Source organism: Chrysemys picta, chromosome 2 (assembly GCF_011386835.1).
Source record: "Chrysemys picta bellii isolate R12L10 chromosome 2, ASM1138683v2, whole genome shotgun sequence".
NCBI classification, from domain to species: Eukaryota; Metazoa; Chordata; order Testudines; family Emydidae; genus Chrysemys; species Chrysemys picta.
In genome coordinates this window covers 225,214,656-225,242,361 of record NC_088792.1, presented here as the reverse complement: position 1 = coordinate 225,242,361, position 27,706 = coordinate 225,214,656, and the positions used below count along the sequence as shown (strand labels likewise).

At 40.0% G+C, this 27,706-nt stretch overlaps 1 protein-coding gene across 1 annotated transcript in view; it reads right to left on the bottom strand.

Annotated features, from left to right (window-relative positions):
• Positions 1–5,977: 5,977 nt before the first annotated feature.
• LOC103306284 (uncharacterized) overlaps positions 5,978–27,706 on the bottom strand; it is a 91,168-nt gene continuing 69,439 nt past the window's right edge. Inside the window, exons 4-5 of the mRNA XM_008170780.4 lie at positions 16,715–16,973; positions 5,978–6,691 (exon numbers count right to left, since the gene is read on the bottom strand). Of these exons, the coding sequence (XP_008169002.1) occupies positions 6,561–6,691; positions 16,715–16,973 (390 nt within the window). The 3' untranslated portion in view covers positions 5,978–6,560. The remainder of the gene's footprint in view (positions 6,692–16,714; positions 16,974–27,706) is intronic.

The window sequence follows — 27,706 nt, the reverse complement described above, 5'->3', positions numbered from 1 at the left end:
CAGGCCTTAGAGAAGTGAAGTGAATTTCATCCTTGGCCATTAACTTTTCTGGAAGTGAAAATAAATTAGATCTGGGGGGGGGGGGGGGAGGAGTAATTGAAAATGAAGTTAAGTCTCTTGTCAGAGAAGGAGAGCTCTGTCACACCATACCAAACGTGGGCTCTGAATAAGAATTTAACAAGCAGCAAAGGACTGGCAATTTCAAAAAGTAATAACCCTCCAATTCCTAATGTACTGCACATTGTGACACACAAGAGCAATACCCAGCATGTTAAGGGACTTTATTATAAAGCAGTTAATAGCATACTTCAACTTGCCTTTGTAACCTGCTCCTTTTTACATGCTATGATAAGTCCTTTTAAGAAAAAAAGAGGGTAGATAGAAGAAATAAAACTAATTACAGACGTCAAAGATCCCATTATTGGAAAGGGAGCAAAGCTGGTTGGTTGGTAGCAGCAGGCGTGACTTGAGTGGTAAAGTACTTTTAAATATTGAGAAACAAAGCAGATGAGATAGAAGGGCCATTTCTCAGCACCAGAAAAAGGACAAGGAAGTGTTTTCTTTTAAAAATAAAATGTGACCTCTGATCTATGTTCTTAAATAAGTGACCAAGAGACTGGCCCTCCAACATACACAAATGGGTCAAGCAAGTTCAGTTTTTTGCCAGGTCTTGAACTCCTCTAATATGTCATTGCTATGTGAGTAAAAGTACCATAAAACACAATGATCCTTTGCTGGAAACCCAGGCTCTTAATTTCATTGATGTCTACTATAAACTTCACCTTTATAGCAGACATTTCGCCTTAACAGTATAAATTATTGACACCCAAGACTAAGGTAGAATATATACTCAGAATTCTCAACCTGTAACTTTCTTAATGGGGATACTAGGCACTAAAAGAAAAGGTGGAAGGGTGCACTTTAAGGGTTTGATCCAGCTCACATAAAGTAATGGAAAAAAATCCTATTGCCTTCAATTGGAACTGGAAAAGATCCTTAACCCCTTACCACCAAGAAATGGAGATTGCTTCTCTTCATGAATTGCTAGCAGTGGAAATGGCACAGTGGAATAAAGTCAGAGAGAACCTTTTAAAAAAGATACAGTGTGCCAAAAATACCATAAGACATCTACAATCTGTTAACTCCAATAGTCACAAAATTCAACCCCCTTGTCCCTCGAAAAATATATCTTTTCTCCTTTTTAGGGAACAACATATTTTGGAGTAGACTATAAAGCCATGCGATTGAATGGAGCACTCCATTTAATTAAGTTATTTTTAAAAGATAATTCAGTGACTCTTTAATAGACTCTGGGAAGTGAAAGTCTGGAACATCCCCCTCCCCCAAGTATCTTCTATTTCTCAAAAGTAATTATTGAATGACACCGCTGCAGGATGGATCAGATGCCCTGTTGTAGTGCTCTGTAGACATATGCACTATTATGAAAACCATCTCACAGTACATGATTTTCACTTTATTTCATTCATGTTGCAGTTAATGCCTTCAAAATCTACACTGTATACAGTACCTCACTTTTGTATTGTGTTCTAATTCATCAGATCGCCATCTTGCAAATTTTGGCAGACCAGGTCATGCCCAAACCAATAGGACTATTTGCATAGAATGTGCCTTAAATCAATACAAACATTTAATTAATTAATAAATTTAAAAAAAAAAAAAAAAAAAAAAAGCCCCAGGAAGTGTATTTGAAATTCAAGGTGCCTGTGTGAAAATGTAAATGAGTTTATCATACAATTTCAAAAGAAGAGATAAAACCCCTTCATTTTTAGTTTGGTACTTCTAACAAAACATCAGTTAATACATACAATGCTGTTTATATGGTTATGGTGTTATTTTTTGAATTAATAATTTTGCTTGTGATATGTCAAGCTCTGTCACTAAAATGAAGTTGCCAATAGTTGGCTCTGAACAACACAAGCTTTTCAAAATTAAGCAACAACAACAACCATACATAAATCATCGGTGTAATTGTATGTAACATACTGAGTTATATAGCACTGGTTTTTTTATGATGAATACCTCAGTATGGTATTTTCTAGGCATTTATGTATTAGCCTTATTTCCTAAAAACTTTAGAAAAAGAGCATGCTGTACTGCAAACTGTGCAACAAGCAATTATTAAATACAACTGTTTACATCTTGCTAATTACATGTAAGATACATAGAGTGACATAACAGGCTCTGTTAATCAGCATTACACTTTTGTGCTCATATCCTCCATGTCCTCGTTCAGATTCCCATTAGTTTTAGCCACCAAATAAAATAAAGAAAGGAAGACAGACTAATATAACACAATAACTAACAACAATCCTGATCACACCAGTTACAGAGAGAATGCCAATTTATGACCAAAGAAGAGACAGGACCAATCCCAGTTCTATTAAAGTCAATGAGACTTCTGCCAAACATCAATAGTTACAGGATTTTGCTTATTGGGTACAATTTCCACAGAGCCGCTTCTTACACATTGTTTAATACAAAGAAACAAGATCTGCCTAGAATCACAACACCCTTGCATGAGAAGAGAGAACTGCCTTATCATAATCTGCACACGGTAATGCTCCTTTATTTTTTAACTTTGGGGGGGAAGGAATCACCTCATCATCATTCAGTCTCTAGAATCACATTTGGAAGTTTTCCTACAAAGCTTACCTTAACTCAGGGTTTTCTTAGCCAGAAGTATGCTATGTGACTAGCATCCATTACCTACAGAATGGCTGCTGTGTTTCTTATAAGAAATGCCTGGGAGGGCTAAGTGACCACCTGAATAAGGGTAGACCTATTAAAGTGGGTCATGTGACTGTACTCAAAGAAGTTCTCAAGAGCAAAGAGGGAAAGCTCTGTATTGAATAAAAAAGAGTGAGAGTTATTAGAAAACTTGAGCAAGGAACACAAAAATAAGTCTATCTAGACTGATAAAGCCTGTACCAGTATAGCATGTTTTTTTTAATATGTATATATACACATACATATACACTTTATGTGCTTGTACTTTTTTCTGCAGTTAGTATTATACCTTTGCTAAGCCTGTTTAGGGTTCACATAACAGTTTCTTAAGATGCTCTTTTCCTTGTTTAAGCTATTAATGTCCTATTTATGTTTTAAACTCTGTGTTGAGCAAGAGTTAGGGTGGAGCATAGACAGAGAATGTGCCAGCAATCCAACATGGAACAAAAATGGGTTTAAATAGAAGGAGAAAAAATGCTTCACAGACATGAACTAATTTTGCAAGTCACACAAACAATTTGATAGGGTCACAAGCCTTGAACCTGCCCTTATAAACAAAACTGGAGCTCTGGTTCCTATTTGCATGGTCTAATAAAGAGACACACTGCCCAACACAGTTGTGAATGACTGTTCTTATGTTTAAAAATGAGATCTGGTATTTAAAAGGTGTAGTAGTAGTGGTAGGATAAAAAACAAAACCCAACATAATTAAATTCCCGAAATTTGAAGGGAAACATTGATGTGGATTTTGCCCAGAAATTCCTGCAAATTTCTATTATCTTTGTGCAGTTCTTCCAAATTCTTTGGTGGGGCTAAATTTGCCGCTATTTAATGAGCTCTAGCTTTGGCCCCCAAAACCAGTGGCTCCCCTGGAATGTGCAGAGATCTCAAGGCACTTGGCAATTCTGTGTAAGCCACATAGATCCACACTTTCAAGAGTGTTCAGCAGCCACGGTGTCAGACAGATTTTCAAAACAATATTGCATGATGAGCACCCACTTTAGGGGCCGATATGACACATGAGTTCTTTTGAAAAATCTGACCCCAGTTGTGGATGCAGAACATTTGAAAATCTGGCCCATAGGTCTTTCAAGGTACTAAGTGCCCTCCACTTCCACTGACTCCACAACATCTCACAGGAGTGCACACCACCTTGCAGGATTGAGCCCACAGCTCTGTGTAGAATTTCAGTGCCTCTGCACTGGCTCTGGGGCAACCCTCCCCAGCAGCACCAGTACTATGGCTTTTCCTGCCAATGGCTGCCCTTGGACCACTCCTTAGATGGATGGAATCAGGTGCCCCACCAATGCAGGGCTCTGTGTAGAAAAAGGTAGAGCAGCCTCAAATTTAGGGAATGATGATGATGTAGTTTGCCTGCTCCGTCAGTGTGGATCTCAGACCCATGGACCCCCAGTAAAGGAGAAATAGTGTTGTGAAAGCAAATGACCTGTCGCTTTCCACATTTTGGTGCAGAAGAGGCAGGATGTGGCATGAAGATATAGTTGATCTGATATGCACCAACATAGTCATAAGATAACTCATCATCTCACAAACGTTTGCAGAGAGGTTTTAACTTTGGATGGGCTAGAATTGGCACTGTGTTTAAAAGTGAAAAAAATTATGCAAATATCTGATTGGAAAAGAAAATGCTAGTGCTCTCATTACAAGGCACACATGAATGTATCCAGTAAAAGGAGATTGTTGTTTCTACATCCATCTGAGTACATGCTCTATTACAGGGGTCGGCAACGTTTGGCACGTGGTTCGCCAGGGTAAGCACCCTGGTGGGCCGGGCCAGTTTATTTACCTGCTGTCGCGGCAGGGTCGGCCGATCGCAGCCCCCACTGGCCACGGTTCACCGTCCCGGGCCAATGGTGGTGGCGGGAAGCCGCGGCCAGCACATCCCTCGCCCGCGCCGCTTCTCTCCACCCCCATTGGCCCGGGACGGCGAACCGCGGCCAGTGGGGGCCACGATTGGCCGAACCTGCCGCGTCAGCAGGTAAATAAACTGGCCTGGCCCGCTAGGGTGCTTACCCTGGCGAGCCGCGTGCCAAACGTTGCCGACCCCTGATCTATTATAACGGCTGGAGCCTTGCATGTGCATCACTCCCTGCCACTCCTCAGTGTTCCATTGCAGAAGATTGGAATTACTGTTTAAGAGCCTTTGAAGCTCCAGGTTGAATAAAGAGCTATTGTTTATGTGGGTATGTGGCAGGGTTGAGACTCACTGGTGAGGTGCCTCCTGCTGGTTGTCCAGGGAATTAACTCTTTTCCAGCTCAGAGCACCCTCTGCAGGCCGGCTGATGTCTTGCCTGCTGCTGACCCATGTTCTTCCCAGACCCTGGTGCCCTTTGCCCAGGGGTTCTGCCCCCAGCAGTACCCCCTCACTCTGGGTCTCCCAACCCTCTATCCCCACCTTGCCTCAGTGGCTACTGCCAGTCATCATCTAGCCCCCACTCCCTGGGGAAAACTGCAGTCTGTAAACCACTGATCATCAGCAAGGGAGGTTGGACCAGCTGCCTCTGCCTAACTAGGGGCTGCCCCTTTGAATAGGGTGACCAGACAGCAAGTATGAAAAATCAGGACAGGGGATGAGGGGTAATAGCCTATATAAGAAAAAGACCCCAAAATCGGGCCTGTCCCTATAAAACTGGGACATCTGGTCACCCTACCTTTGCAGCTCCTGTACCCTTTTGTAGGCCTTTGACAAGGCCTGCAGCCTGGGGCTTTGCTAGGCTGGAGCTCCCCCAGCTCCCTCTGCCCTTCCCCAGCACTGCTCCACCTCAGGTACCCTGCTCAACTCCCAGACAGTCTGGTCCTTCTCTCTCAAAGGCTAGAGAGATTCAGCTGACCACAGCTTTGGCTGCTTCCTTATTCAACCCAGCTTTCCCACTTGCTTTTAACCCCTCTTTGCTGGGGTGGGGGAGCTGCCCCACCACAGGGTAGTTTGGACTCTGTCTGGGTTAAGATTCCCGGCTGGCAAATGTACAACTTAAAACAATGCAGAACTTTGATCAAACAGTTGTTTCATTATGCCATTTCCTCTTATATTTGACTTGAGCATTAACCTTTCCACTTGTTGTGGCCAAGTGTTCCATTTTCTATTGAACAATCCGTGTTCATAAATGCCATTTTGTGCATAATTAGCTCACGAGGTGCATTTTGCACAGCCTTTCCAGGAGGACTCCATTTTCATGCACTCACTTATATTACTCATTCACCAGTAAAGTTTTATCACAGAGATTTTATTTTGAATCGCTCATTTTCTCAGGTGATGATTTCTAGCATGTAATTGGTGTCTGCAGTTACAGTCCAGTTTCATGAGCAATATATACAGGCTGCAGGACTGCAGAGAAAAACCCCAACACTCAAAGTGCTAAGAACAAGGCACCCTATCATGCAAAGTTATCCTCAGACACAACAGAAAACGCATTGTAAAGGATGACAATAACTAGCTAAAGAAATGCAATGCTTTTGTTCAAATTTACTATCCCAACACCACTTTAAAAATAAATGTAACAGTAGGTGGTAAAAAAAAACCCTCTCTCTCTCTCTCTCTCTCTCTCTAATGCATAGTCTCCTCATTCATATCCATGCTTGAGGCACTCTATATGCAGAATGATATGGTTAGTTTCGTTGGGGCAGTCTGATGGCCCCAAAATCCCTTAGATTGTTTCATAATTGACTTTTTCAAGTTATTCAGCAGAAGTACCAAGTTTCTTAACATGCCATGTGAAAATACAGTCAGAGGATCCTCATTAGATTATCGGAGTTACATATAAAAGTCCCATAGACTCAGAGGTAGGGTGTTTTCAAGAGGATTTTTGCATGGAGTTTTTCAGATCCCGCCGGGCATTGCAAATCTTTGCTGTGAATTTTCTTCGGAATTCAACCTGGCTCAACTCTTTCCAGCCTTCTGCAGTGCATGTTTGTCTTAAAAAAGCTGTCACGGAAAAGGAGAGAGATGATCTCAGAAGTCAATAAGTAAAAAGAGTGAGAGTGAAAAGAACTTGAAATAATAATTAGTACTATAATGGAACTTCACCCAATTAACATCTGTTTCCTGAGTGCTCTAATTCGCCTCAAAATCTGCTGGAAACAAGCATATAACAACATCTGCCACTCGGTACTATAAGCAAGCACTAAAGCAGTTGCACTGGATTCTAAACGATTTGTTGTTTTGGTAAGTAATTTTGGGCAGTCTAGTTGAATATACCCATTGATAACATTTTATACCGTGCAGTAAGGATAACTATTCGTATTATTTTATATGAATGACTAAATGTATGAGGCAGTGAATCTTCTGGTGCTGAATTTACCTAAATATTTTGGCCATGCTTTGGAGTTTTGATGAAATCATAGGAAACTCTAGCATTCAAATACTACCACCTGCTCAAATACTAGTGATGAGGACCTAGCAATGATCATCGACTTTTATGTAATCTATCATTTGAGGATCCAAAATTTACTCAGAAGAATACTGACAGATGCATAGAGAGCGTACATGGCGATGTAAAGGTTTTATCTGTGTGACCAGTGTCCACATTACTCACAAGAAGTGAAGCCACAACTGAGTTACACAGTTCATCCCAGATGAGTGCTGGTAAAACTTCCATACAACACCATCATACAGTCTGTGTGCCACATCTATTACCGAAATATTATTTGAAGGATATTTGAGAGAAAGTTAAAAGTTAAGATTATTTCTTGTATCCCTTTGCCTATAAGGCTGGATGCCATAAGCCCAGGACCTGCAAACAATTAGAATCACAGGATATGTCTACACTACAATAAACGACCCAGGGTATGGATGCAGCTGGCCTGAGTCAGCTGACTTGGGGTCACAGGTCTAGAACAGCAGGGCTATAAAATTGCAGTGTAGACGCTTGGGCTAGAGCCCGGGCTCTGAAACCGGGGTAGGTCTCATGCATGAGCACCTGAGTAGTCCCATTGACTTCAGTGGAAGTACTCACTCAGATTAAATTAAGGTTATGTGTCAGTGTTTGCAGTTCAGGGCCTTAACTATCAGTCTAACTGTGCAGGGCTCAGAGGGAACCATAAAAACTCTTAACGTAGCTTTAAAAAAAAAAAGAGGGGGGTCAGAACTTTAAAGTCCAATGTTTGGACTATTTCAAGGCTAGGGGGGAGTGCTGGGTGCCAATAGCAAATGGAGAATTTCTACTGGCCTAAATCTCCTGTTTCCCTCCCTTTATGGTTTGAAATAATGGATTTTAAAGCAATCAAGATTTTTTTTCTGTAGAGAAAAACAGTTACTGAGTCAGGACTGACTCTTGTCCACCATGGGGCATGGGCAGGTGTAATCTGAGGGTAGGGTTGAAATTCCACATTTGGAGGAGGAGGAGGAAATAGGTCTCTAGCAGGATGCTGTTTGAAGCTGCTCAGAGGGCATGCTAGAATAAATGCCAAAGAAATGGATTGTTGGGGCAGAGGCTAGGTGAGATGGTTGAAATGTGCACGATAATTTATCATGTGGCTCTGCAGTTTATCCCATGTGCATCACAATAAGGAGACGCTATATGTATTTACATAATACTGTCAAAGCTCTTTCTAGGTATATATAAAAGGCACCAGCCAGCGTGATGTGAGGAACTCCCACTTTGCCTTCTCATACTTATTAAACATTTTAATTTATCTTAACATGAGAAGGTGCATTCTCCCTTACCACCACCCTTTTTCATTGGAGGTCAATACAATATATTAGAGTTGCAGAGCATTTGTGTCACCGTGGAACGGGAGGAGGAGCAGATCCTTCAACAGACTGTAAATGTTCCAAAGAAACACATTTTTAATGTCTCAGAGTAAGTGAGATTATGTGCAGGTATAGCAAAAGCTGGCTCGAGGTACTTTATTTCATATTTCCATCTGCCAGTTTATTTCATGAAAGGGAAGATTGTCCTCTCACCCAATAAATTCATCTTTTTTTATTACAGAAATGTTACATTAAATACTAATAACAGTGTTTCGAGGGATCAGTTAAAGGATATAACAAGCAATTAAACAACTTCAATTATACCATAATGTTCTGTGTAGATTTGTTTCAACAGATTACCACATTTCTACTGAAATTATATTCATGAGAGGGTTAGCAATATTTTAAGCATATGTTCCAGAACTGTGATCTCAGCCTTGGATAATAATAGCAATCTAAGATGTATGCTCTCATGTCTCACAAATATCATAGTTTCAGCTCATTTTTCCATGTATTATTGAAACAAGGAATGCTTTCCTGTTTTCTTTTTGAGCCACTGGAGCTGGAAGGAGTAAAATTCAGCAAATGTGCTGTAATAGATAAGAACCGAAAACACTGTGCTTGAGGACTTCACCTATGTTCACAGATTTATAGTTTATTAAAGAGCCTGGTTCAAATAATATTAGTGCTGCATCAAACTGACAAACCAGAACATTGGAAGCCAAGCCTTGCATGCACAACAATACCAGTTTGGGGTTGAAGGACTCAAACATCTAGGCCAATTGCCTATCCATCTAGCCTTTTCTTTTTCCAAAGTTCCCCCTGCCTCCCAGCTTGAGCTCCCACCCTTTGATGGGTTGGTGTAGAACAGCTCTCCTTGCAGTCAGGAGGAAATCTGTGCTAACATCAAAAGGTAAAGTTGGATCTTAATAGCCTGATTGTGATCCAACCTAGACTGCTGGAAATCAGAAATATGTTAATCTAATATATAAATGGCTTCAGTGGAGTTATCGGACCATAAAAATGATTTGTCTAACTTGTTTGACAGTGTTCGTGATTACAGCTTCTAGACAAGACTTTCAAAAATGGTCATATAAAGTTAAGCTCCCAAAGCAATATGTAGGTGGCATTTTTTGAAAATCAGGCCATTTTCTAAATTGGTGGCATTTTTTGAAAATCAGGCCAAGTACCTAGCCCAGGGGTAGGCAACCTATGGCACACGTGCCGAAGGCGGCACGCGAGCTGATTTTCAGTGGCACTCACACTGCCTGGGTCCTGGCCACCGGTCCGGGGGGGCTCTGCATTTTAATTTAATCTTAAATGAAGCGTCTTAAACATTTTAAAAACTTTATTTACTTTACATACAATAGTTTAGTTATATATTATAGACTTATAGAAAGAGACCTTCTAAAAACGTTAAAATGTACTACTTGGACGCGAAACCTTAAATCAGAGTGAATAAATAAAGACTCGGCACACCACTTCTGAAAGGTTGCCGACCCCTGACCTAGCCATTCTATTTGACTTAGGTAGGAGTTTCTGTGCTCTTAGCACTTTTGAAAAAAGCAGGTAACTGATTTAGGTGCCTATACATAACTTTAAGAATCAGAGGGGTAGCCGTGTTAGTCTGAATCTGTAAAAAGCAACAGAGGGTCCTGTGGCACCTTTGAGACTAACAGAAGTACTGGGAGCATAAGCTTTCGTGGGTAAGAACCTCACTTCTTCAGATGCAAGACTTGCATCTGAAGAAGTGAGGTTCTTACCCACGAAAGCTTATGCTCCCAGTACTTCTGTTAGTCTCAAAGGTGCCACAGGACCCTCTGTTGCTTTTTATAACTTTAAGAGTTTAATATAAGGTGTCTTTGCTACCTGTATAGTCTCGCCCTTTAATGTTTCACAATTTTCACCTGGCCATACCTTACCTAATTTGGAAATTAAATTCCATTTGTTTAAAAGACACCTGCACAGACTAATTTTTAATCCCAGGTTTTTGTAATGGTGCTGAGCATGATCTATCCTCATCTATGCTGGCAGTTAACAATGGTTTCTGCTTTATGTGGTTTAACACCCATTGGCAGCAATAGGTAATTTTTCTAGAGTAGACTAGAATGTAAAGACTGTTTTCCTGAAGTGGAAATGCCATGAATCTAATCTGCCTGCATTTTAGCATTTGAGGCTCCAATTCAGCAGAGCTCGTAAACTTGTGCTTAATTTTAAACAGATGCTTAAATCACATTTACCTCAATGGGAGTTAATCACTCGCTTAAGAGCTTTGCTGAATCAGGACCTAATTATCTGTTGTCCAGAGAGAGATTGATGCAGAGGCCACTGAAGACAGTGGAAAAGACTCCCGTTGACTTCAGTGGGTTTTGGACAAAGTCTGGAAATATAAACTCCCTTCCTTTTTGATCTTTTCTTCGTTTCATGTCTTGGTTTTCAACCCATTACTTTTGGAAAGGTTTTTGGCACCTATATTCTCTTTGACCTTCAATATTTCAAAACATCTGTCATGTCTCCTTTTGTTTTTCTCTTTTTCTAATGATAATTCCAGTTCTTACCACTCATTTATAAACTCTGATTCACTGTCCTTGCATTAACTCACACTGTAGTAAGAAGAACAGGAGTACTTGTGGCACCTTAGAGACTAACAAATTTATTAGAGCATAAGCTTTGGCAAGACCCCCCCCAATAAGAAATGTAAGGATTAAGGACCTTGCTTTTTCAGGTTAGTTAAAATATATTGTGGCTATATTTTCCTTTATATAAGTAAAACCATGCATATACTATAAATTATTTTCTAAGAGACCAGAACATTCTGTCAGGTAAACATATATTCCAGGCAGCTGTAAACCCGTAGCACTATCCAACAAACTAGAATAGTTCCTTCTTCTGAGCCACTTTGGATTCATGAGTAAATATGTATTTAAATGTTCTTCAAAGGCCCATTTTAAATTTCCTTTCTCCAAAATACCAACTTATTATGGACTTGCAGCTCGCCAACATTTCTTTCTTTAAATGGAAGCTGGGTTCGAGTACATGAAAACATCCCAATCTAAGGCAATAGCTCTATTTATTTTATTTTTTTCGCAACTATAATTTTAAAATGGGTGGACCAAATTTTCCGAACTCTTAGGAAAGCAAAAATAAAAGTGTTCCAAGTTGAGACCTTGAATGCCTAACTTTAGACCAGAGGAAAATGCACTAAGTCTGAGTCATAAGGACTCTCAAGGGATGCATTTTAGAAACTTCAACTCAGCCTTAATTACGGCTGCATAAATGTGTCATACTGTTAATATTTGAGAGAGCACCTTACTGAATCTGTTAGTACTCCATTGCTGAAAGAGAAAGCTCTTACAAACAAATTGGTTAAAAGGATAAAGTCTTTTTGTATATAGTAAACAATTTGGTCTTTAATTGTTGAGTGGATAGCACCACATAATCCTGTAGAGCATATTAGTGACTTGATTGTTCAGTGCGGCTATGTCTCACTGCAGTGCTCTCCAACACTTCTCCCCTTCATTTTCACCACAGATAAGCGGGAAAGAGTTTGGAAGACACAAAGCTAGTAATAATGGCAAAAACCATGAAAGCTTTCCTCAGTTTTTACATAGTCATCAGACAGAACGCCTACTGCCTTCAGGCATTCCGTGCAAAAATAGCTATTTTATAGAAATTTCACAAAGTGAAATCTAGGGTGTGTGAAATCACAGAAGACTCACTTAGGGCCTGATCCAAAGCTCAATGAAATCAATGGAAAGACTCCAGTGATTTCAAGGTTTTGGATCAGGCACTTAGATGGGAACATGAATAGACTTCAATGGGAGCTTTGTCTGAATAAGGACTGAATAAGGCCCTCCAGGATTTGGCCCATATTGTTTGTCAGAAAGTCACTTTCTAAGTCAACAAGTACCAGCTTGCACAGTTAATTAATGTACTAGCCATTCACCTCTTTTGATCTAGATTCACATTTCATCTTATGCCATGAGGAGTGTAAATCAGTGTGATGGTCTTCTCCCCAAAATGGCTGCAAACTGGAATCAGCAGCTTTTGCTCCAGAGATGCCCAACTTAGACAAGAATAACAGTTGTGCTGCACAGCAGGACTGAGGTGCTTTGGTGGAGCTTTGCGGGACAAAGCTTTTCTTTACTCACGTTAAGCCTGCTTTAGTCAATGCTATTAAGTCCTGACTTTCGTAAGTGCTATGTTTACACAAACAGTAATATTGCCATTTTATCATCACTTAGCAGCATTTGCAAACATGAGTTCCACCATGCCACAAATGATCATATCTGTTCACACACACACACACACACACAGCCAGCCATGCAAAGAAAAGGTTTTTTATTGAACATTTGACAACCCAATTATTTTGGAAAAATTTCCAAGCTTAGAACAAAGTTTTGCTTCATAACCAACCTTCTGTTTGGCATTTTTAGCCAGCACAGAGCCAGAAGTGGTTTCATAAAGTTAACTATACTTCTGGATTTCTGACATGTGGAGTTGCTGGACAAATGTGTGAGTTATACACTTGAGGCATTAGAGGCTAATAGGATTCTCTTTTTTTTTTTTCCCCTCATTGCATGGAACTTCTCCATTTCCTGATGTGTCACGGGCAGCAGGACTGACAGGGCCCTGAAGCCAAGCATTGTAACAGACAGCAAAGGAGTTTGATAATGGAGGACATCCACCGCAGCAGCAGAATTGAATTTGTAGCTCTCAACATCAATTTGTTCATTCTCACTGGTCAAGTTCCACAGCAACTCTGATCTATTACTTGGTGTCAGGAGCCCAGTCTGAGGTACTCCAGCAGGCTTGAGAGGCAACGCAGCAGCCTCAAGATCACTACATTGAGATCTTGTCAATTCTCAGGACTTGTCTACAGGGCCCTGCAGTGCCGAGCATGGGGGTGTGAATTGCAAAGTATACTAAGGTGTTGCACTGTAACTGACCCATACAGACCCTGCTAACCAAAGTAACAGGTTTCTAGTTTGCATTTATGTAGTCCTGTGAACTATGTAAACATGAAATAGGTAGCTAGTCCTATTTGAAACAGGCCTATGTTACCGTCAACTAGGTACCTTTTAGTTCACGCTATCAGGGTCTACATGGGCAATTACAGTGCAACCCTCTGCCCACACTGCAAGGCTGTGTATACAAACCTTGGCTTCAAATGGGACTCTCATTTGCCTGGGCCATGAATGGACACTTCAGTGGGCAACCCTGGGAGGCTCCATAATCCAGAGAACCCCGGTGGCCACTGATTTTGCAGCCTATTCAACCAACCATGCCACATCTTCTACCTTTTGAAATTTTGGCCCAGTTAATCTTGTCTATTTCATTTCTATAATTATATGTTCTATAGTTCACCCAGGCAGACTCTACAATGAATTATTAAACATGCATATGCAGTATACATCTTTAATAGCTTGTGACTTTATATTACACTTTTTTCAAGATGGGGAACACATTGTTAATGAGAAACTAAATCCCCTTCCCCTTTCTTCATGCTTTTTGCTTAGTTCAAATGTTAGGATGAAGCAGAACACAACCCTTTTCTGATCAGCCACTGTGTGTACACAGACGAAGTATTATAAAAGAAATTAATTTACAATGAAGAGTAACATTTCAACTTTCTACAACCAATGAAAATTCACCAGCCACATCTTTGGACAGGAAAAGAAAATCATGTGAAAGTTCTGAGGGATAAAAAGAAAAAGGGCTTTTCCAATGTCAATATGCATTTCAATTCAGGCCATATCAAATAATATTTAGTGATCTGTCAGCCTGATTTATGACATGAACAAGGTGCTGCCAGACTACCAGTTCCCAGAACTTGGGAGTTTCTGTGCTGCTCTTTCACAGTTCAAAGGGAAGAGTCGCCCAAAAGAACTGTGATAGTGCCTAAGGGGACTTAGTGTGAGGGAAACCAGGAGATAGCTGGCAGTAATCTGCTACGAAAAAGAGTAAACGTAGCTTGGCAGGAAATGCCCGGAAAATGTGAAGTAAGGAAAGAGTGAAGCAGAGTGAAAGCCAAGGCTGTGTTTATGGAATGAAGCTTAAATTATGGCAGTATCAAGTCTCTTCCAAACCAAACCAAACACCACAGAGAGGGAAACTGGCTCTAAATAAACTCACTGCTCTGTTAGTGACTTCCTCTCCTGAGTCACTTACTATCCTGGGCAACAGGATCACCTGCTGTATTAAAATTCTATATTTTTATTTCAGTTTCTGGTTGTATTCCCACTCAGATTTATTGCTGCTTGCTATAAGAAGGAGCTTCAATTAAAATCTATTTACATATGTAAAGGTGAAATAAGGTCATATAGTTTAAAATGTATAACTGATTTGATAAATGTCCTAGACATTTTATAAGACACAATAATAATAAAATCTCAGAAAGTCACACCGAATAATTTGTTTCGCCATACCTTTACAAAATCTAAGTAGAAGTGTAATTGACTTAAATGTACAGTATTATCTATGGATAAGATTCAGAAGAGAATTTTGCAACTAAATCAATACTTAACTTGAAGCATATGCTTAAGTCTCACTGAAGTCAATGTGCTTAAAGTTAAACATATGCTTACATGATGCCCTGAATAGGGATGGGCTTCTGCATAGTAAGCAAGCTTGGATTTCAGGCATGTCACTAGAAAAGTTGTACAAGAAACTTCTACTTCTGGAAAATGTGTTACCCTCAGAGGTGAAAGTAAGCCGGTACCGCCTGGTACGGTGTACTGGCAAAAGCCAGTATGCTGCGCCGGACAGACTGGCTGATGATTTAAAGGGCCTGGGGCTCCCCGCAGCGGCTGGAGCCCGGGCCCTTTAAAGCGCCACCTGAGCCCCGCTGCCGGAGCCCTGGGGTAGCGCGGCAGGGCTCCCATGGTGATTTAAAGGGCCTGGAGCGCCGCTGTGGTAGCGGCGGGAGTCCCGGGCCCTTTAAATCGCCCCTGAGCCCTGGGGCTCACAGCCACCTCTGCAGCTGGGAGCTCCGGAGGTGATTTAAAGGCCCCAGGGCTCCCAGCCACAGTCGGAGCCAAGGGGCCTTTAAATCTTGATTTAAAGAGCCCTGGGAAGTTAAAGGCCCTGCCTCTTCCAGTTGAGGCCATGCCTCTTCCGGTAGAGGCCACGCTCCCTGCTCAGGACTCCGGAGTACTGGTAAATCCTTTAAGTTACTTTCACCCCGGTTACACTGCAGATATGAGGCATGTGTATATAAATAAGGGTGGAGAGGACATTAAGTGGCAGGAATTGTTATGGCCATACCAAAGCAGGAACACAAATTCACGAATGAAAAAATGGAGCAGTTTAGGAAAAGTTAACTATGCAGTTTAGACCTGACCCAAGATTTGGTCTCAGCTGAATGATTGGTGCTTGCCTGGTAGTTAGTTCACATTGACAGTGACATCAGAGGCAGTGCAGCAGTAATATCAGCACTTTTGTGAACCGCTACAGACCAGTTTCTCCAGTCTACTGGCCACAGGTATGATTTCCCAAGTCCATCAGCCTCAGCCCTGTGTGTGTAATCCCAGTTTTACTTCTTCTCATTTGAATTTACTCACATACTTCTTACAACATTGTTTGGCAATGATTTATTACAAGAACTTATTCCACACAGGTGTCTGGTTTCTGGGTCCCACAGCAAACTCAGTGCCAGAGAGCAGATGGTAACATTTAGCTGCCTTCTGCGCCTGCATGGATAAAAATATCTGAAGACCCTGAGCTGTGTGCTAACTAGCTCAGAGCAGGTCTAGATGACCTTGTGGTTAGCACATTGGTAGCCAACATTTCCCTACACTAGCACTCATGCTGTTGCTCCAATTCGGAGAGCTGAACTGGCGGTAGCAAACAGTGGAAAATTTTAAGAAATTAAGGCCAGTGTAGACCAGGCAAGAGTGTGCAATGAGAGACTGTTCCCTGAAAGAAGAAGGGGAGAAGATAGTAAGAGTGAGAAAAAGCTGAAAACCATTGCTAGAAAATTCAACTCAACAAGATCTGCGCAGCTCAGGGGAAGTTACATTGTTTATTAACAATTCTGTGCTCTTTTAGCCATGCCAGAAGACACAAATTGATCACTTCAGTTAGAAAGTGTGGGCCTGCTTCTCCTTCCATTTGCACCAGCATAAATCAGGAGTAGCTCCAGCCAAGAATGGGAGTTCCTTACCCCCAGTGGTAGGGTATTCAGGCTCCATTGTTTTAGTTAAGACCCGTTTCTACATCAAATCAATCATTTGGCCTTTTAAAAATAATATTTACCTTCACAGGCTGATACTTTTACCCTGTTGAGGGCCTTTTCTTCTTTATCCTTCCCTTTCAGCCCCAGCCCATGGGCTACTGCTAGCTCCTGAGTGCTGAACACGAGATCTATGAGTCCATTCAACAGGCTAACTTCCTGGTGGGATTTCTGCTCTCGTGCTTTTTTCACCACATTGTATAGTTTGTTGGGGTCCACAAGCACTTGCGAGTACCTCTCTGGGTTATCGGGATCAATGATCAAAGGCTTCAAGTATTTATCCTAGAAGGATAAAAGAAAACAGAACTAGAAATAAAAGTGAATTTGAAATTCTTGTGCTTTTAGGCATTTCAGTTGCTCTTTGCAGTGGGAAATAGATCTTTTAAAAATAAAAACTAATATGAAAGCTAAAGAAATGCAGGTGAGTAAAAGAACAAAGATCATTCAGCTATACAGAATTGTCAGTTGCTACAAAAATATATCAGATTGTAAGCTATGTAAATTTGTGTAGCTCCACTGGTACAGGATTGAGTTTTAAAATCCATGTGTAATTTCATAAAAAATAGGCAAGCCAAAGTTACTTCCAATTGTTATACCTTTGAATGCAACCACCACAACTCTCTAATCATTAGAAATTCAAGACTGACATTATTCAGTGGGAAGTGAGATCTCTTTAAGTGTCCGGTAATGTAAAACAAACAGGGAGGGACAGAGGCCTTCAAAATATAACTATTTTTGTAGATCTGTCTGATTTTCTAATCAATTTCTGATTTTTTTCATTTGAAGTATTTACATCTGACGTCATTCCAGATGTCATAATTCTGTAATCACAGCTAGAAAGGAAATACATAGGATTCTGAAAATCTCTGCAGTTCTACAAAGGCCAACTAATAATGCTTGCCTACCTAAATTGTAGATGCACATTAGTAGTTGAATAGATTTAAGAAGTTGTATTCATTAAATCTGAATACTATTCAAAACTATTGCAGATCTAGATGTTATCCTATATCAGAAAAATCAGAAAGAAATTGACTATGTATTTGCCAATTTGATGGATAAAAAACAATTTTATTTGGAACAAAACCAGATCCTCTTATCATGCTCTGCTAAAACTCATTTATATTCCCCTCCAATATATTTAATAGGCAGCAATTAAATCTTTGATCTGCCTTTCACTTCACTGGCTTACCTGCCTTATAATGAGACTTTTATTGATTTGTTTTTTGACCTATTCTCATGGTGTCTGTAAGCATGACTTGAAAGCAGATGCAGAACAGGAGTTACATGACTTTTTACTTGTGATTGGGAAAATTTATGAAAATCATTGTCTGGTGTAATCGACTGTGGAACATTAATTCTCATTCTCTGTTACATGTATTGTCAGTCTAGGTATCACAAACAGGTCCAGGGGGTCACAGCCACCCTCCTTTTCTTTTTGGGTAGATAGCGGTTGGGGGGGTGGGGGGAAAGGCATTGAAACTTTCTTCTGTTGTAGCATGGAGTCACAGTGTGGAACGATTAAGAACCATTGATCTACTAATGCTGGTCTTACCACACCAAGACAAGTAGGCTTCAGATATTTTTAGTGGAGACAGTATTTATCATGTGTTAAAGAAGATGAGACCAGTGGCAAAAGGAAGAAGGCTCCTTGAATCAATAACAGCCATTCCTTGACATGGAGCTAGAAATTGGCCGAATACAGATCATGGGATTGAGCAGTATGAATTTGACCAGTAGATTGCCTTCTCCCATTTCAGCTGGCCAGCAGTCTGATTATCTCTCCTCATACTAAGACCTCTCATTTAATCTAGTTTAACTATTGCAACTATGCAACCACTACAAGAAGGCTGAGGTTGGTGCAGCACAGTACAGTTTCAGGCTCTGATCCCAAACCCACTAAAGTCAACGGAAAGATTCATATTGGCATTTATGGGTTGTGGATCAGACTCTTAACTCCTAATTGTAGGAAATTCAAAATATTGACATTTATCATTAAAAACCCCCTCTCTTTACTAACTGAAATATAACAAACACCAATGTTTGGGTGCAAGCATAATAAATACGTTTTCATTTAAAAAATATATAACTGTCCAATTTGATCTAGCCAGATTCAGTCTTTGTTGAAGGAGTGATACTTACAGGGTAGATAATGCAAACTGACATTGACCTCAGAAGCAGTGCAGCAGTAATATCCTCATTTCAGTGAACTGCTACAGACCAGTTTCTCCAGTCTACTGGCCATAGACTGGATTTCAATCAGCATCAGCCCTGCACAAATTAGCTCACCTTTTCTTACATTAAAGTAGAAGGAATCTCCTACCTTCTGTTTGCACATGAATTCTCTTATTTCTTTCTTACAGCATTGTTTGGCAATGATTACAAGATCTTATTTTAAACAAGTGTCTGGTTTCTGGTCTCTGTCCTTATTCCTAAGACACTTAGATGGCCTGAGCTCCAGATATCTAAAAGATTATAAGGCTCTGGGATGAAGAATGTGTTTGACAACTTCGTTCCTCTGACAAAACTGAACTCTCTGCAATAAGGGTAAAATTCGTCTGTGCAGGAGACAGTGCTTTCTCAAGTGCTGATCCATGCCTCTGGAATGAACTCTCACAGGAATAAAGGCCATCACAAACCTCACTACCTTCTGCTGTATGTATAAGGTTCATTTTTTAAACTTGTACTCTATGTCCATACACAAAAATTACTGTTTGCTATATTTATTTAAACAATTCCAAAACAAAGCACTCCACTGCATGTTTCTTCCCCTGGGGAGAGGACAAGAGTACAAACGTGTCAGATACTAGATATGTTGCTTAACATGCTACTGGAAGGTGTTCAGATACTATGGCAATGAGTGTGGTATAAGAACTTATATAGACTAGAACAGACAGATGTGTTAAGTCACAGATTCCTGAGGAAAGACCGTGGAAGATGAAGACAGCTATTGGTTTTTGAGGCATTAAGAGAGGATGCCCAAATTATTCTCCTCTCTCTCCTGTATCATGTTACCATGGTCCATAAAGCATTTACTTGGTAATTTGCCTCTGATCATTGTTGTAGTTTCTCTGAGAAATCATCATATGATTATAAATACATGATTTGAACCATACTTGTATGTTTCTCCAATTTCTGGCTTGAAGTGTTTTCTTCATGACATTCAAGTATTATTGAGAGGAAAACATTTGGCTTTGTAGCTTGAGGTGTGATATTATATTTGAAATTAACAGAGGGCCTGTCTCCTGCAGGAATATCCATGGGGGATGGACGGGGGAGCAAAAGGGCAGGACATCTATGTAAATTTTACCTCAGAGAGACATGTCTGATCCTTCCATTGGGAAGGGAGGGTTGTTGCCCACTTGCACTGGTGCCAGGCCCCCCATTTCCTTCAGATTCCTAAATGGATCTTAACAGAAAGTCCAGGCCACCCCAGTAGAGGGCCCTTGATTCTTTGCTGGCTCTAGGTCAATGATGATCCCTCCAGCAAGATTCCCACAACATAGAGGTGATCCTTAAGAGAGCCACACCATGGAGATGGGCTGCAGAAATATAATGGTGCCTGGAACTGTATTATTTCTCTGCTATGAGTTCTTCAAGGACTCTATGCCTCCTTTCCACAGCTTTATGCCTTGCCCCATATACTCCTCTTCCAGATTATAACCTTCCCCCATGTAGATCCCAGCACTCAAGAAGTGTCCCCTTCCCGGTCCATAAGAAGAGGCTGTTGAATCACCCCTCCCCTATCTACGAGAGGTAGGTGGTGCTAGTATACAGAGATGTCTTCAGCATGCAACTCGAGAGGGAGCTTTGGACCTAATGCTATTATGAAAGCATTAATTTTAAATGGCATGCCATGAACAAAGAAAGATATATGCTGCTTGAGAATTTACAGTTTGATTTAAGGATATTTATTTTGTATATTTTGACATGTGATGTTGACAATTTGTGTTTTTAGGGTTATAAAGCTTTAACTTTTTGAATCTAAACATCTACTGTCATTAAATAATTCTCTGACCCTCCATAATTTCCTGCAACTGTAAAAATTTAAAATTGATAAAAAGTTAAAAACAAAACAATATTATCCACTGAAATTATATAGAAAAAATGAGTTCTGCCAAGCCTACTTATGGAGGGTTGTTTTTATGTTTGTCTCTCATGGAATTATAGGACCAGATTTTGCTCTAAGGGTCAAACCAGAGAAGTGCCCTTTAATACCAATGTATTAACTTCAGACTGATACTGGTATAATTGAGAGCAAAATAATCACAGCCCCTAATGTTTACTACTTTGGCTGAAGTTATTCACAGGAAAAGCATTTCCTTCACTTCACTTTGTGACTCCTTGTCCTGTTTTCAAAGGGTGGGAGGTGCCCACGATCTTTTGCCACTTTTTCTAGTCCACAGCACAGGTTCCAAGGTCTTGAAGTTCCAGTCCTTTTCTCTTCAAAGTTCTCTTGACAAAGTATTTCCATTGTATGCTAGGTCTTCCACATCCTTTCCTGCTGTTCTCTTCCTCCCATGCTTTGTTTGATGGTCGTTCTTCACCCTTTCTTATCACATTTCTAAGCCTGCCTCAAACATGTGTTCTCCAGCCTGAGAGTCCTAAATTCATCTTTCCCCTAATTTCTTCCATGCGCACTCTGTCTACCCTCTGCTTGCCTGCTAATCTCCTCAGTATATTATTTTCTACTGCCTGCTTCTTCTCTTTTTCCATTTCCGTAAGACCCACTGTTTCCAAACCAGGCAGGGTCAAACATACGCAACATACACTTTTCCTTTTAGTTTGTTACTTAACTGCTTGTCTCATAGTACTCCTGCCACCTTTCTCTCTGAGGCCCAGGCACACTGAGTTCTTCTTTTCAGTTCTCCAGATCTCTCTCCCATGGCACCAAGTGTATTTCCCAAGTACACAAATTCTTTCTTTTGCTTCAGCTTCTCTCCTGAAATGTCAATCAACAGCTCTTCTTCCACCTTCTCTACTTCAGATTTCTTTGTGTTTACCTTCAAATCATGATCTTCAAACACAGATGCCTAGTCTGATCCCATATTTACCAATTCCTCTTTGCTATAAGCCAAAATGGCCAGATTGTCAGCAATATATATGAGTTTTCTCTGCCTTTCCACAAGCTTGGTTCTCCTGCTAATGAACTCCATAACTAGAACAATAAGAAATGGACTCAGCACGTTGCCTTGTCTCAAACCCACCATCACTGTAAAACTCTCTGAAATTCCATGTATCATTACCACCTTAGCTCTTGACCCTCACTTCAGCTCCTCTATCTTCCCTGCTTCTTGCATTCCCCCTCCCATCCATCTCAATACTCCAAACACCAACTCCTGTGGAACCAAGTCATAAGCTCCCTCGAGATCAATAAATGCTACATAGCAGTTATGCCCTTCATTTATTGTTCTTTCAAACTTTTGCCTCATTGCAAATATTACATCTGTAGCACACCTTTCTTTCCTAAAGGCATGGAGAAGCATTTCCATCAATTAATTGAAATTAGCATTCTGTTTATAGCACGAGCAAGCTTTTTCTATTTCTCTAGTTCAAGGTGAGCTCTGGGGCCTCCTGGTGATATCAGATACGTACATGTGAAAAAAGAGAGAGACGAAGAAAAAAGAAAATAAAGGCAGAAAAGCTAAAATAAAGAAGGGATAAATATGAAGAAAAGGAAACAAATATAAAATGAATGAAAAAATAGGAGAGAAGGGACCAAGAAAAACAGGGGAGTTAAGATATAAAGGAAAGGAAGGAAGAAGGGTTAATAAATGAGGGGAAACACTCAGCAATAAAAATGATAGATAACATTGATAATATTGAATAAAAAAGCTAACTAACCAATTATGGACCTGATCTACCTGGTTTTACTAAGGTAAAACTCCCTGTGGACTGGTGCACAGATTTCCCTGCCCTAAAAGTCAGTCAGTCAGTTGTGGTCACTTCTTCCCAGAGCCATCTTTATGAGAATTTACAAAGAGTCCAAGCAGAAAAAAAAACAGCTATTGCAGAACAAAGGCAGCAACTACAGTCAAGAGTTTCCACATACAGATCTGTCGGCAGGGCTACAGCTCATACCCAGGTATTTCTCCCTCCACTCTTCCCCCTTGCTGCCTTTATATTTCCCCTGCTCCATCTAAGGATATGTCTAAAGCATTTTTGAGAGAGCGTCCCAGCCCGGATCGACAGACACAAGTTAGCAGGGCTCACGTTAGTGCTCAAAAGTGCTGTAAAGATAGTTGTTTGAAGTTGTGGCTTCAGAGCCCGAGCGCCAGCCCAAGCCACATCTCCACAGCAATGTCTATATAACTATTTTTAGAGCACTAGCGCAAGCCCTGCTAGCCTAGATCTCTCCATTCAGGCTGGGAGGCTTGCTCCAAAATGTTGCTAATAGGTCAAGGTTAATTGGCTGCTGCATTAAGCCTTTAGGGAGTGCCCTCATACCCTACAAAATCAATGGGAGTGTGATAATGTACAGGAATAGGGTAGTATCATTTTTAATAGTTTATGAGCCCCACAGTGGAGCTCAGAATGTTCTATATTTTAGAAGCTGCCAGAATTGAACCAGAGTGGACCTCAATGGGGATTTTTGCCTGACTGAGGACTACAGGATCTGTCCTATTCTGGAAATCTATCCAGGTCTCTCTCTCTCTATATATATATATATATATATCATTCACACACACTGTTCTTTTTACTACATTCTTCAGCAATTTCTATTTTTGTAGATCAAAATATGGTATAAGGATAAGCTCACACAGCTAACATTTTCCTTTGAGTGCTTGATACAGCATTAATATATTGAGAAGTCACATTTATGTTTATTTTCTTTATTTATTGTGAACTCCCATTACTTCAAACCAACTCTTGAATGTTTATAAGCATCTACAGTACTATAGATGTTTAAGAGTCCTTCACCTGCTCTCTATCCTGCTCCCTGAGCATCCAGACTCAGGAAATCTTCCCCCTCTTCAAGAAAGATAAATTTAAATAGAAAAGGTGCAGCGATGAGCTAATAAGCTCTCCCTTCCCCCTGATTGTTCTATCTTATAAAAGGAGATTAGAAAAGGTTGGCTTCTTTATTCTAGCAAAAAGAAGGATGAGGGGGGATATGATTGCTCTCTATTAGGGCTGTCGATTAATCGCAGTTAACTCACACGATTAACTCAAAAAATTAACTGAGATTAAAAAAATTAATCACGATTAATCGCATTGTTAAACAATAGAATACCAAATGAAATTTATTAAATATTTTGGATGTTTTTCTACATTTTCAAATATATTGATTTCTATTACAACTCAGAATACAAAGTGTACAGTGCTCACTTTATATGATTATTTTTGATTACAAATATTTGCACTGTAAAAATGATAAACAAAAGAAATAGTATTTTTCAATTCACCTCATGCAAGTACTGTGGTGCAATCTCTGTGTCGTGAAAGTGTAACTTACAAATGTAGATTTTTTTTTTTGCTACATAACTGCATTCAAAAACAAAACAATGTAAAACTTCAGAGCCTACAAGTCCACTCAGTCCTACTTCTTGTTCAGCCAATTGCTAAGACAAACAAGTTTGTTTACATTTATGGGAGATACTGCTGACTGCTTCTTATTTACAATGTCACCTGAAAGTGAGAACAGGTGTTCGCATAGCACTTTTGTAGCCAGCATTTAAAGGTATTTACGTGCCAGATATGCTAAACATTCTTATGCCCCTTCATGCTTTGGCCACCATTCCAGACGACATGCTTCCATGCTGATGATGCTCGTTAAAAAAATAATGCGTTAATTAAATTTGTGACTGAACTCCTTGGGGGAGAATTGTATGTCTCCTGTTCTATTTTACCCACATTCTGATATATATTTCTCTGATGATGACCCAGCACATGTTCGTTTTAAGAACACTTTCACAGCAGATTGACAAAACGCAAAGCAGGTACCAATGTGAGATTTCTAAGGACAGATATAGCACTCAACCCAAGGTTTAAGAATATGACGTGCCTTCCAAAATCTGAGAGGGATGAGGAGTGGAGCTTGCTTTCAGAAGTCTTAAAAGAGCAACACTCCAATGCGGAAACTACAGAACCCGAACCACCAAAAAAGAAAATCAACTTTCTGCTGGTGGCATCTGACTAGAGATGATAAAAATGAACATGCATCGGTCTGCTCTGCTTTGGATCATTATCGAGCAGAACCCATCATCAGCATGGACACATGTCTTCTGGAATGGTGGTTGAAGCATAAAGGGACATATGAATCTTTTGCGCATCTGGCATGTAAATATCTTGAGATGCTAGCTACAACAGTGCCATGCGAATGCTTGTTCTCACTTTCAGGTGACATTGTAAACAAAATGTGGGCAGCATTATCTCCTGCAAATAGTAATCAAACTGGTCTGTTTGAGTGATTTGCTGAACAAGAAGTAGGACTGAGTGGACTTGTAGGTTCTAAAGTTTTACATTGTTTTATTTATTAAATGCAGTTATTTTTTGTACATAATTCTACATTTGTAAGTTCAACTTTCATTATAAAGAGATTGCACTACAGTACTTGTATTAGGTGTGTCTACTTCCACAGGTGAATTGAAATATACTATTTATTTTGTTTTTACAGTGCAAATATTTGTAATAAAAATAAATGTAAAGTGAGCATTGTACACCTTGTATTCTGTGTTGTAATTGAAATCAATATATTTGAAAATGTAGAAAACATCCAAAAATATTTAAATAAATAGTATTCTATTGTTGTTTAACAGTGTGATTAACTGTGATTATTTTTTTTAATTGCTTGACAGCCCTACTCTCTCTGTATACATCAGAGGGAGGGGCAAATACCTGGGAGCATGAAGAGCTATTTAAGCTTAAGGACAATGTTGGCACAAGAACAAGTGGATATAAATTGGCCATGAACAAATTCAGGCAGGAAATTAGAAGAAGGTTTCAGAGGGGTGAGGTTCTGTAACACTTTCAAAATGGTAGTTGTGTGGGCCAACAGTGTAATTCGTTTTGAGAGTGAGAGATGGACACATTTTTTAATACAATTGTACAATGGGGTTGCCTGGGATGGTAGGAGACATGGCTCACGAGTCGGAGGCCCATGCAAGGACCCTGACATCACAGAGGGGTCAAAGTTGCCTAAAAGATTTGTAAATAGATATAGAAAGCAACTTAAGATGAACCTAAGGCTCATTCCCATACAGAAAAAAAAAATCATACTGTGGAATGCACAGCGTATCCCTCAATGTGTCCATGAGCAGCAGGGAATATGTTAAAGCAAGTGAGAGAGCTTTAGTTTGCAGTTTATCTGTTCTATCTGCATAATACAGAGATCAAGAGGAGATTTTTTTCCTTTCAATTTATGGCTTTGTTGTCCTTCAGCCATTTCCTCAAAGGGATCAGAACATCGACAGACAGTTGGTAATGATTTGATTTGTTGCTTGAAGAGCGGGAAGGTAGAAACATTACCCAAAGGAGACGCATTTGGATGCGAGGGCCTGCTGCTGCTATCATTCCTGGGGATGCCAAGTGCAAAATCCTGGACTCACTGAAGTCAGTGGGAGTTTTACTGCTGACTGCAATGGGATCAAGATTTCACTCCAGTTTGTTTGGCTTAATACAATAAAATTAAATTAAAAGAAAGGCTCTTCCTGACACTGACTTCTATGTAAAGAAAACAAAAAACAAACAAAAACAAAATCCACCCAAACAGACGAAAGAGAAAGTTGTCTGTGCACAGAGTACCTTAAGGAGCTCTAATGTTTAGACATTTTTAAGTATAGGGACATAACTTCCATTAACGTCAAATGGAGTTAAACACAGACATGGATGGGAAACTATCCCCCCAGGAAGTATAACACACATGAAACCCTCTACATCTAAGAGTAAGAAACAAAAATCAACAAGAGCAAGAAAATTAAAAATTAAGGTTGATACTGTCATGACTTCAGGGCATATTCCATGATCCAACTGTTGGAGCAGAGGGCTGAGGAAGATAATTGCAAATGGGAAAAAATGATGCATCCACATGAAGGATCTATGTTGATGAAACAACTTAACATTTCTGAGTTACTGTCTCAATGGTTATGGCCTGGCTCCTGTAGCATGTATCCTGGCTGAGGTTCAGAAGGACGACAGAGAGTCTTAAAGTCTGGGGCCACTGCCAAGAAAAATTAAGATAATTAAAAAAAACAACTATGTGCAATACAAATGTCTGTGGTGATGGCAGCAAGTGTTTGTGGCTTGAGTCCCTGTAGTTTCCTTTCTGTAAAGAGCTTGATTACAAGTAATAATAAACTTGAACGGCTGGACCTATCCATGTGTTGAATACGGTTAAAAAAACAAAGTGTCAGAGCTATGGGTGTTGTGGATTTATGCTGTGTTACAAGTGCAGGTAGCCATAAGAGAATGAGCAATGCTGTGGGGGAGGAGGGAGAAGCAGGGGCAGAGGAGAGGCATGCCACACATCTATTGCAACTGACGTAATTTTGGGGGAGAACATACTGTAAATATTTAACACTTTAGCGACACATTAGCAATATTTCAAGTGCAATGCATTTTAGGACTCTGAATTAGGACTCTGAACAAAAACAGCCTTTCAAGGCTAACTTATATTGGCTCTTATACTCATGAGGGATATTAGTTAAACTTGACCTTAATCACAAGCACTTCAGAAGTAAACACTTATTTAAAATGATGTCGTCCATGCTGTTTCAATGTGGGGGCGGTGTCTAAAAGGCCAAAGGCAGAGTGCAATGATGCAATAATATAATCACAAATGCTTAAAGAGACAAGGTAGTAATTTGTTTCCATTTCTTTAAGAAATGTTCACTTGTATTAAGTTTAATAAACATTGAGTGATTTTATACAGGGACATCTATGTGCAATGAATGATACAGTATATTTCTGTAATATGTAAAAATAAAGTCCATAAGAATTTAGTATTCCTATTCATATGTAGTGTAAATGTAGCTCCATCCTGGAGCACCCCCAGCACACTAGAGTGGGTGAGTCCACTT